The sequence below is a fragment of the Diplotaxodon limnothrissa genome, linkage group LG2 (assembly GCF_057381915.1).
Source record: "Diplotaxodon limnothrissa isolate DT_005_m linkage group LG2, D_limnothrissa_male_GT1.1, whole genome shotgun sequence".
Classification (NCBI taxonomy): domain Eukaryota; kingdom Metazoa; phylum Chordata; class Actinopteri; order Cichliformes; family Cichlidae; genus Diplotaxodon; species Diplotaxodon limnothrissa.
Genome location: NC_140597.1, coordinates 24,187,717 through 24,199,510, shown reverse-complemented (window position 1 = coordinate 24,199,510; position 11,794 = coordinate 24,187,717). Strand labels below are relative to the sequence as shown.

Below are 11,794 nucleotides of genomic sequence, written 5' to 3'. Positions count from 1 at the left end.
CTGAGGCCCAGATGGAACATGCAGAGGAAACCCCAAAACTCACACACACAAACATGGAAGCCAGCTGCCAGACCACATGTTAAAATAGTTTGTCCTCCACTCATCTAACCTCTGCTCCTGTAAGACAGAGGCTTGTCAGGGAGCACATGCCAAAGTGAAGCCCCCATGACCCCCGTCTACGCACACGTGTGGCCGTACTGAAAGGTATACACGTGCATATAAATAGAAATCTAACTCATTGAGACTTCTTGCGCTGCGTCAGAGAAGAGGTTTTGGACTATATCTGTAACTAGGAGGGAGATAACGATCACAGAGAGGAGGAGAGGAGCACTTTCACTGTAACTGTGCAGCGTACGCCCGGTCGATGGGGCGGTAGAGGAGTGCTTAATAACTGTTAAACTGCTCTTGCTTTTCACATTACTCACAGAGTGTAATTCAATTTCAGCCACAGCTGGTTTCACTTTTAACTTTACAGCTGAGCTCAGTCATGTCCCATAATCTGACCTGATAAATAACCAGCTTTTATTGAATTTGCAGAGAAAATAGGGTCCAGTATAAACCTTCACGAGAGACACGCAGAGGTGAACACGAGTTTGGCTGCAGGGCGTTTAAGCTGAATGAGCATATGTGTGTGTGTAAGTGGGTGTATGGCAACTATTATTAACTGGCATACACGTGTTAGTGGTGTGTGTGTTTCATGTTTTTTAATCTAATGAAGGCAGAGTATACTTACACGTTCCGACTCTCTGCTGAGCCTCTCTCCTGTTTCAGGATGCCATTTCACATGATTGGAAACAAATGACTTCGGGGTCACATTTCTTTCCCTTTACTGCCTGTCAATCACAGTGGAACAGTCCAGAAAAAATCAACACACAAAAAAAACACAAGCCACCCTTTCTGTTGTTTCATAAGCGCAGCCTCCATGTTATTTCAACCAGAGGATTATGCTGACTCAGTATAAGGCAAATTCATAGAGCAGATGAATGGGCAGATATGGATATTCTTCCACAAGTTGATGAAAGGTTAACCCAGCTGTTACCTTCAACACGCTATGGGGTCTAACCAACACAGCAAAAAGATGGATAGTAGATCCTGTGATGTCACCCACTGGTTAGTAAATTTATAAAGCCTTGAGCTCAACTTTTTCACATCGCCATATTGAAAGCGGATATAACGGGAGAGCACGGGACACCACACAGTCTTTGGCTAATGACTTGTGATTGACAAGTTGTTAGAACTTGTTGACAAGTTCTTAGCCTAAGAGCTAACAAATTGTCAACGACTTAAGATTTACAAGTCAATGAGCAAACTAATTTGTCCTTTCTGTCTTAAATTATAATCAGATTTCACAAAGTGAATTTCATATTTTTTCTGTATATAAAACTAGCGACTCAGCCCATGAAGTCACCAGGAAAGTGTTTAATGAGGGAGCTAAGGGCCATTTTCTTATAGACTTAGCCTACATACAATACACATCCATCTTTTAAGTGGTTTTAAAACACGGTTTCTTTAACTAGCCAAGTAATATCCTGCTAAATTATAATCTGTAAATACATGTAACTCTCATTACTGAGAGTCGAAGGAACTATTGTTGCTTTTATATTCTTCCAAGTTTCCAATTTTATGCTAAGCTAAACGAAGCTAAGATAACCTAAGCTAATCATGTAAGAACCCTGCTTCCGGGTCCAAACTACTCTATGTTTATTAAGGTTCTATTTAATCTGAACAAGCCCCTAAAAAAGGTATTGATAACTGTCGGCCTATCTCGGTTTTTATTACCACTGTTCATTTTAAAGCTTCGTTTTAAAAACCTTACAATGTAACTACAGCCCAGCTCACACGGCAGTATATTAATGACTAACCCCTTATTGTGAATGGATTATCTCTGTTGTTCTTCTGACTGAAGTTTGGTCCGTTTACAGCATCCTGCCATGCGATCGCATTTGTCCCTAACCATCGGGAACACCCGCGTTAACTTATCGAGTGGAAAAAAGTTAACGTTCATCCTCCAGCTTCACTGTGCTAATGTGTTTATATTATGCTAACCATAGCTGTGTAGACAGCTAGCCCAAATTCAGTATCCCAGCAAACGTCACTGCTGTTTAGTTTCCTGTCCTTATTTATGTCGGAAGCAGAGCTGTATGTCTTAATTTTTTCAGAAGTCTCTCAGTCAGAACATGGTATATTATGTTAAGTGGAAACTAGCGAGCTAACTTCCTGTTAACTTCTAACGCCATTAAATTTAATAAATTCTGTTTTCATGGATGCCTGGATGTTAAACTTAATTGTTACACCTGGTAGAGCAGCCACACTGATCATTTTATTAAAGATGAAAGAATTTAAACAGTTTTTAGCTCTCAGTGATGCTGCAGTGTTAGTTTGACTTTGGGACCTGAAGTGGAGTTTGGACCCGGAAACAGTTGATAACGTCAGACTTAAAGACCGGATACTTTTGCAGTTAGCCAGGTAGCTTTTTTTTTATTTTTTTATTTTTTTTATTTGTTATATGAATTCTGCTTTCCAGATGAAATTGGAAGACAGAATTTACAATTCCCAGTTAGAATTTTCATCTTGAACAATTTAAATCAAACAAAATTAAAAACAATAAAACAAAAAAATTCCAATTTGGAAAATCGGAGCAGTCCCGCAAACCCCAAATTAACAATCCAAGATGGCATGAGCGAATGGCAGTAAAAGTGTAAAACCTTTAAAAACAATTAAATTGAATCTTTACTGCCACTATCACGTATTTGTGACTTGCTAAATAAGCCATTCACGGAGTACTGATCAGGATCTATCCATAAGCGTGCTGCAGGGGTGTTTTTAACCATAAGAAAACAAGTATTGCACTGCTTTGCTAGTGACATATGACTGGCTCTACCTCCTGAGAAGCGAAACAAATCCTGTTTTTTCTTGCTTTTCTGACTTTACTGCTGTAACGAGTTCTGAAATCCACCTTTTCTAGGTGGAACATAGACTAGCGGCATATTTCTCCTTCTATTGGCAGAAAAATTGTTTGATGGACATTGATGAGGTACAGCTGTTCAGCTTTTTGACCATTACAGGTACACCATTCATCGTGGACTTTACGTAGTAAGACATGATACTATGAACACTGCTATATGCTGAAACCAACAAGTATAAGCCTACAGTGTAAGTGTGCTCCTTCATGTATTAATTCACAATGTGCAGTCATGGTAGATGGCTGCCCCCAGCTTGGGCCTGGTTTTGCCAGAGGTTTCTTCCTGTTAAAAGGGAGTTTTTTCTTCCCACTGTCACCAAGTGCTCACAGCAAAGGGGGTTGTTTAATTGTTGGGGTTTCTCTCTATTATTGTAGGGTCTTTACCTTACAATATAAAGCCCATTGAGGCGACTGTTGTTATGATTTGGTGCTATGTAAGCAACACTGAATTTAACCGAATTTTATCAAACACAGTTTTAGCTATTTCAGACTCTATGAATGTGCGTCAAACCTCTTGTTTATCTTTTTCAATTTAGCACACTCATATTTAGGCCCACATGCTCATGTTATCTTTTTCCTTCTAATATCTACCACAAGCGTGTGCCTGCTTCACTGAAGAGTGACAGGTGCAATGTTCAGCCCTCCTGGTATGAAAGCAATTTGTCTAATTGAAAGATCAGGAATTAGAAGGGAGTTTAAAATGATTGTCCTATGCAGGCCAAATGGAAATGACAGACAGTATCAAATAACCTGTCCAGATTATGTTGGTCTGCAGACAAAGAGCAGGCTGTTTGATAGCGGCGCACCTGACCATTCACCACAACACGGGCCATCCCCTTACCGAGATCCTCAATTAACTTCTTCCTGCTATTTCCACGTCCAGCTCACATTAGCTCACCGCCATGCTCGGCTGTGACAAGTAAATTGCTGTTTGGTTATGACCGTTTGTCGGGAAACAGGCCATTTCCCTCTCCCTCCCTCCCCACTTTTCCTAAACTGCTGTTCCTAGCTCTGCTGAGAGGGAGGAGAGAGACAGGGATGAACGGGTGCTGGTTTCTGACTGAGCTGAAGGCAGGAATTATCACATCAGTGGCTGAACGGGTGTGCCCCATTTGGTATGAACGCAAAAAAACCCCCAAAACAACTGTGTTGTGTTGGCCAACGGTAGTGATAGCTTTTCATTTGACTCTGAACAACACAACAATCAAGAAAAGAGCTGATTTAAACTGTTTCAGGGAGCAAAGCTCTTGTTCCGAATAAAGGGCTCTACTGAATAACCATTTCACCTCCATGCATCTCTGATTAGCCTTATTATTGGTAATAAAATGCAGGAATGGAAACTGGCTGCCTGGATTCTGGCAGCTGTGGTTCTTCCCCTAAAAATCACTCAGAAACCTGATGAGCTCATGTTATTAGTCAGGGGTGGCCAGGCCTGACGCAGAGATTCAAAAACACAAAACATGCTTTTGTTCACTTTAAATGGACAGCGGCAGATAATTGGAACATAATGTGCACCCTTTCATCATGTCTCCTTCAAACTCGCTTCCTGTTGCTCAATACTGCATGTGTGCTTTACTCTGAAATACATTTGGCATTTATGTTCAAGCAGAACTGTCATTATGCGTGTGCTATGTGTGCACTGCCGTGTTTGAAAGTGTATAAAAAGACCATTTGGAAGTTGTGGAGCTCAACAAAAAGCACGAAAAAACTTTAATGGGCACTTATGGTCAGTTTAACAAACACGTTCATTATAATAGTTCTGTTACATACCTCATTGCTGATGCTCTTTGGTAACACTGTTACAGCCCTTGATGCAGTAAAACTGTGGACTGAACTGTCAAAAGCAATCTGTCCCGAATAAAAATCTGCATCCTGCCTGAACAGGAATGTTTCTGTTTACTCCGTTTTTGGCTTCTCTGGCTCTAGACGAGATTGCAGAATGAAAAGGAGCTGCTCGCAATCTGCCTCGGGATCGCTTGTTTGTGCTGGTAACTCCAACACGTTTGTGTAAAAGAGTTTATAAATACAAAGAAGTCCCCACAGCCACATTTCTCCTCTCAGTCGGATCAAGGAGGATCAGCCCTTTCAGTTTTGTGTGTTCAGTTTTGGGATTGTTATGCCGTCCAGCCGTCAGAGGCAGTGGTTGGTGGTCGGGAGCCAGGGAGGCTGGCGCAGCAGACAGTCTGTAGTGTCTTCGGCTAGTTTGGGGTGCCGGGAAATGGCTGCAAGCTGGGGGTTCAGAGGGAAGCTGTAGCGGTAGAGGCAATACGGGCTTACAGTGTCTGAGAGATGTGGGGGGAGAGGAGAGCTCTGAGGGCTGAGAGGGCAGTGTAAGGGGAGTAGGCAAGGAGACCCCGGGGACTCGTGAGGACACGGGTCCCTGCAGTGGGGCGGTTTCTTCCCCTGCAGCGCAGAGAACAGCGGGAGGTCTGTGAGAGGAGGCAGAGGGGAGAAGCCTCTCAGTCTGTCTGCTCCCAGGGAGGAGAAGGCTCTGCTGGGCAGAGGGGAAATGCTGGGTGAGGTGGTGGAGGTCTTGCTGTAGAGGGGGAGAGTGAAAGCGTGGACAGCGGCGTCCTGGCAGGACAGCGGGTGAAGGGATGAAGATGAAGAGACGGGAAGGAGGCTCTTCACACTGCTGGTGGGCGACCCTGAGCTCCCTGTCAGCGGACAGGACAGGAAAAAAATAAGACACTGAATCAACACGGTAAAAAAGTCAAATCTCAGAAGTAAATAGAGCTGGAGCACTTTACCTTGGAGCTGTATGGTGAAAGGCTTGAAGTCCAGGCTGAAAGGGCCTCTCCAGGGATATGACTCGAGCAGGCCATCCAACACTCCCCTGCACACACACACACACACACACACACACACACACACACACACACACACACACACACTTATTTATACATACTGTAAAAGCAATGAAAAACGTTATTCCAGGTATTTAAATTTTGGTACTGAGAGGTGTGAAATTCTGCACTACTCAGCTCAGCTTTATTTGTAGGTTTTATGTGGCTTCAGATTTCAGTGGTTGAACTTTAAATCCCTCTTGGGTCCTTTAGTGGAGCACTTTCAGCTAAATAAAAAGTGTTTATGTTCAGCGTTCAGTGAGAGTTTGCTATACCTATTCCTTCCTGGATCTCGGAAGCCTTTGGCGAAGGGGTTCCTGTCGATCTTCAGTTTTGTAATCTGGCCCAGAGGAGAGGAACAGACACGGGTTAGAGTGGATTTGTCAACGGTTGACGTGCTTAAGCTAACAATGAGCTCAGCTTTTACAATAGAGTAGAGTGGCAGAGCACCCCCGCGGGACTGCATCTCCCAGCAGCACCCAAGGCGATCAGCCATGTCAAACAGGGGTTCTTGCAGAAGGGGTTCAGGGTCGTTCGGTTTTATCCTGTGCTTTAATAGGCCGTGGACGGCTGCAGTCGGCGCAGTCACAGCTCGTTACTGCGTTTCTGTAATAACACGTTCACTGATAGTAAAATGAGCCCTGATGAAAAGAGCTGGCAGTCCCTGCGGAGGGCTCTGTTACTGGAGGAATGGTAGCCAACAGCAGGGTCAGGTCCCCTCGACGGGAACACACACACACCCTCTCTGAGCAATTGGACCAGCAGAAAATCAGAACACTGCAAATTTATGATTTGGCTGCGAGCACATGGAACCGGGCCTCACTGGCTTCACAATGTGGACATTTTATGAGGTCAAGCAGCCTGAGCTGTTCACTGGAACATCATCATAACAACCGTGCCAAGGAAGAAAAGGCTAAACATCTGTTTTTTGATCAAATCTGGCAAACAGTAGTAACACAGAGTCACTGACTGATTTTTCTTTATTAAACATCACTTCATTTTGTTAATGTTCCAATTCATGAAAAAATCAGATGTTTATTAAAGAAACAATCCAACATTAGTGCGCTTAGTTTCTGAGCTCAAACCTTCTGTTTGTGAGAAGTATTGAGAAGTATTTCAGCACTGCTGCTGAGTGTTACCTGCTGGTTCTGGTAGGCTGTGACTGTGGTGAACTCTGTTTCTGGGAAGGAGAAGCTGTGCACTCCGTCAGCAGGCAGCGACTGGATCTGAGACAAGTCCATGCGAGGGTTGTGTTTGATGATGTGCACACGTGGCTTGTATTTATGCATCGACTGAAGAATGATCTGCATCATGAGACGAAGAATGAAAGGCTTTTTATTTATTTTTTTTTTAAGGTGGACATCAATTTGGAATCATCTTTCAGATCAGAAACGGACATGTCAAGTATTACAGCTGCATGTTCTTTTTTGTTTTTTATATAAAAAAAACCCCTTTAAAATAAAAAAAATGCAATTTTGTAAATCTGTCATTTCCATTTTTTGTGCTAACAATCCAAAAAAATAAAGAAAGTTCTGGCAAAAACTAAATTTTGCTGTACTTTGTAGTTTTTTTTTAAATGTAAAACAGATTTTAAAATAAATTTCATTCTTAAAAAAAGGAAATTAAAAAAGTGGATTTCAGGCTGTTTTAGATATAAATCTTCTTCTGGTGCACGACAGTAGGTTACATGATTAACAGGATAATGAAAGGAAATATCCAAGTCTTTAAAATACAATTATGAAGAGCTCTACGTTTTATAAAAGTATTTAGCACAAATGTGCCTTTCATCAAATAAACCTAATAAAACATCAAATATGGTTAAATATGTCATATTACTAACAAAGGTCTGACAAATTATTAGTAATACACTATGGGTTACATGTGACCTCTTTGCGAACAAAACAAAATATATGAAACAATTATTTTGTTCCTCATATATTGTCATGGAGTAAAACTGGTCTCCTAGAAGGTTGTTTGGGGGTTTTATAGCACAATTTTTTGAGGTGGAATATTAATATTATCATTTTTTTAATATATATTTGGGAAAGTAGATTAAAAACACTGAAAAGAGTCAAAACAAATAAACATGTAAATGTAACAACACAACTGTAAAAATTTGTGGTCCTAACATCTCGAGCAGCTGTGTTAAACTCATTTTGCGTCGTGGGCCACATACAGTCCACTTTGATGTTAAGTGATCTGAAATGGGCCGGGTCGGTGAAACAACATGATAAATGTGTAAAATCATAGAAAAGGCTATAATAGTTCACTGTTCTGTAATTATAAAGCCTAAAGCTCTTCTTAATACAGTTTAATATAAACAGACTATCCTGTAATTACAAACGTTTTTGTTTTTTAAATTATTGTGGACTCATTAAAATTTTCATATTATTTGATATTTAATATTTGAAACAGTAACTTTCCTGTAAATTTAGCTCTTTATCTGTTAGTAAATTACTGTGATGTTGTATGATGAAAGGCGATGGAGGTGGAGAGGTTTTATTAATAGGAAAAGCTGTAAAATTTATGAAATTAAAGATAGAAATTTAAACTCTATCCACTCCTTCCCATTTTCTATAGCTGCCCAATGGGCCGGCTTAGAGTCTTCAGCGGGCTGATTCTGCCCCCCAGGCCTTATGTTTGACACCTCTGATCTAGACTATTTCTTTTCACAGGAGAAAAGCCCAATAAAAAAACGGTAATGTGATATATGAGGTTTCACAGTGGAGGGAAACGCTTTCTAAAATAAACTCAGCACTTACTGACAAACAGCAATATGTTAAGAAAAAAAAAGTGAAGACAATAAAGTTAATTAAAAATGCGTAAAATGTCCATTTGAGATTTTACACTGACCACGAGAGATGTGGATTTCGAGAAAGTTATTCTTGTCTTTTTTCTTTTCTTTCTTTTTTTTTTAAACATGAAATTAATTTCATAAACACACAAGTTCCAGCGTGGACGTATAAACAGCAGGATCGAGTCGAAAAGCCTCCAGATGCCTCCCTGGTCACAACATTTGCAGATTGCTAAATCTTTCGCGGTAAACTTTGGAGCTGAGAAGTATTTCCGCTTCCTTCCTCCCTCTAAGATATCCAGGTTTCCCCTCGATGTTACAAATGTGTAGGAGAGCAGTTTAAGGACTGAAACTCTCAACGCAGTCAGAAAAGCAAAAGCAACACGCAGAAACACATAAAAATGATTAAAAAGATTTGTTAATATCATGATCTAATACACAAAAATTAAAGAATGATCTTCAGCACATACGCTTTAAAAACGAACTCCCTTTTAATCTTAGTGCATCTGATCCTTATCCAAAGCAAGAAGAGCAACAGGAGGCAGCGTGTGGGTTACCTACATGTCCCTTATCGTCCATCTCGTTGTTGGTGAGCTTGACTCGGTCAAAGCTGATGACCTGACGCATCCACGTCTCTCCTGCGCACGGGGAGTCCGGGTGCACGTAGAGCCGCGGCGAGATGCAGGAGTGATCCGTGTTTCCAGCCACCATCCACTGCGAGCTGTGGTACACATACCTGCGTGGAGGAAAGCGCGTGTAAGTAAAAGGAAAAAACAACAACAACAAGAATAAAAAAAAAATCGGCGCTCACCTGTAACGTTTGGAGTCCACGGGCATGACGTCCATCGCGATATAATACTGCTGGCAAGGGTCCAGATTGCGCACCTTGACGCGCACAGAAGGAAACATTCTCCTGATGAGAGGAGAGGAAAAATAACAAGAGAGAAGTCGTGTTTGATCTCTTTAATGAAAGCTGCTTAATAAAACTGTTAAATGCGTATTTGGCCATCACGGATTTCAGTTTATAGCGACGCCTTAAAGACAAGAAGAGGCCGAGACGCTTCTGCTTCTGCCGGCCAGGTTCACAGGAAGGTTCAGGGACCTCCAGGGGCCCTGAGGGCGTCGTCACTGTCCGAGATTTACAGCGCGTGTTGTCGGTGATTGAGTAAACGGAACTTAGATTTCCGCGCGCAGTCATGTTCCAATAACTCATTTATCTGAGCAAGAACCCGTTTTCTGCGAACCTGAGATAGAAGCTTAATTACACTCCCAACAACAAGTTTTCTCTGTGCAAACGATGCGTCACATAAAAGAGATCTTACAGATCGGCAAATATGGGTAAAATACTAAGCTAAGAATGATTTAGAAAACGGTTTAGTTCATGAATATGAGTTAATTCACAAAAGCAAAAGTAAGTGACATATTTCCACGTGATGAAAAGCCACTTTCAGTTTTTGTTCTGAACCTCATAATTTGTTTAATGATAGCTGCCTCGTTAGTTTAGGGAGTGATCTTATTGTACACTGTTGTTCTTCTGCTCGCCTCCGATTGGTTGTATCTTGATAGAGCGTTTTAAAATCCTCGATAAAGCCGCACCTGTGACCGCAGAACAGTTAATGTAATTATCATAGCCTGATAAGCCCGCTCCACATTGGATTTTATTTGCAACAGACGCTTTAATGAGGAAGCACACCTTCAGTTATCATTAAAATGTAGACAAGTCTTTTTTAAATTTATTTGCGGGGGTAATCCCCTTCAGAGGCCCGGACTGAAAACTAAACCGACGGGTTTAAATTGCACTAAGATAAAGTATCTGATTAAACTGTCGTTTTAACTGAAATCTCAAACTGTGGCACTAAAAACATAACTGCACTGTATCTGGTGATCTACAGAAAAACGGCTGTAGCTCTTTGCTTGTTAACGTGGAGGCAAATACAGTTGGAGTTTAAACGTTTTAAATAAAAAAGCTGGTTAAAGTTGGTAAAATCAGCAGGAAGACGGCTTGTGCGGGGCTAAGACTTCACACGAACTTCTTTGAATTTAGTCTTTCTTGCGCAGATGTTTTACCTTCCGGCTTTAGTGATGATCATCTCGGTGCCGATCTCGTAGAATCGCCTCCACAGCTCGGAGCCCTGCAGCTCTACTCGGACCTCTCTGTCCGGCCGACAGTCGCTCTCCTTCGGCTTCTTCTCCTCGCTGCTCGGGTCAGAGTCTTCAGTCTGTGATCTGTCAGTCTGTCCCTGCGGGTCACAGGCTGAGGGGTCCTCTCCCCTCCTCGGTGTCGGACATGCTTTCTGTAGCTGGTTGATGGGATATTTATTCTGGTCTGAAAAGTGGGGAAAGGAGTGAAAAAAGAGAAATGAGAAAAAACACAGAAATGTGTCTATTTTTTTTTAAATATTTAATGGAAAGCCAGAACTTTGGAAGCTCTTTTAATTTGGGGAAATTTTAAAAATTGGTAATATTATAAATCTTATTTTACTTCATGAATGTTAAAGTTCCTAGAGCGAGCTAATTTTAGCCCTATTCCTCAAAAGCAAGTTCACGTGATAACTCTTGAGTTTTAACTGATTGAATATATTCTAAATCATGAGAATTTTAATTTTTGAGAACTTTAAATGTGGCCTAAAGATGAAAAATCAACTGAACCTTGCAACTAGAAAGTTGTGCGTTTTCTGTTTTTTCCCCCAAAATTGTGCGTAAAAGTCCTTCAAATAAAAAGCAGCAGGGTGCTCTCGGCGGTTAAGCAAAAGTGTCCTCACCGGGAAAGATGCTCCTATCGCCGCTGGTGTCAGCGCTGCTCGGCTCGTGCTCCTCCGACACTTTAATCCTCTTGCAGGGCTTCCCGACCAGCGCCTCCACCGAAAAGGCGTGAGCCCGGGAGCTCAGTCCCTGCATCCTGGTGGGAAACACCGTCTGTACGGCTCCTGTATTCCCCCGAACTTTAACTTCGTCCCCTAACCCTAACCCGCAAGTTCAGCCTCCTAGCTCGCTCAGAAGAGGACAGGCAGAGCAAACACCAGCAGCCGCAGCACCTCAGGGAGCTCCGCGTGACGCTGCGTAATTAAACCGCTGCGTTCCCATGTGTTCTCCGAGACGCGCGCCCGCATCAAAAACACCTCCCTGATTATTGGCACGCCTCTTCTCACTACAACATTTCCCCCCTTTAACCGGATCAACTTCTCGCCTTCC

The 11,794-nt window shown here is 42.0% G+C and overlaps 1 protein-coding gene across 2 annotated transcripts; it reads right to left on the bottom strand.

Moving 5' to 3' along the window:
* Nucleotides 1-5,092: 5,092 nt before the first annotated feature.
* tbx22 (T-box transcription factor 22) lies at nucleotides 5,093-11,500 on the bottom strand. Of its 2 annotated transcripts, none has more exons than XM_085368731.1 (8): nucleotides 11,365-11,500; nucleotides 10,670-10,928; nucleotides 9,414-9,515; nucleotides 9,164-9,338; nucleotides 6,948-7,112; nucleotides 6,084-6,148; nucleotides 5,713-5,798; nucleotides 5,093-5,619 (listed from the first exon to the last, which is right to left on the bottom strand). In XM_085368731.1, exons 1-8 carry the CDS (start codon nucleotides 11,498-11,500, stop codon nucleotides 5,093-5,095), a joined length of 1,515 nt encoding a protein of 504 aa, XP_085224857.1. The 2 variants fall into 2 exon arrangements, with proteins under 2 accessions (XP_085224857.1, XP_085224858.1); XM_085368732.1 differs by having other exon boundaries at nucleotides 10,670-10,892.
* Between the last annotated feature and the right edge of the window lie 294 nt (nucleotides 11,501-11,794).

Excerpts from the sequence above, each read along its gene's own strand:
- tbx22 (XM_085368731.1), bottom strand. The coding sequence starts at position 11,500 with ATGCAGGGACTGAGCTCCCGGGCTCACGCCTTTTCGGTGGAGGCGCTG. Across the intron at positions 7,113-9,163 it reads AGATGGACGATAAGGGACAT|ATCATTCTTCAGTCGATGCA; the intron begins GTAGGTAACCCA and ends CTCATGATGCAG. Across the intron at positions 5,620-5,712 it reads TTTCACCATACAGCTCCAAG|GGAGCTCAGGGTCGCCCACC; the intron begins GTAAAGTGCTCC and ends GTCCGCTGACAG.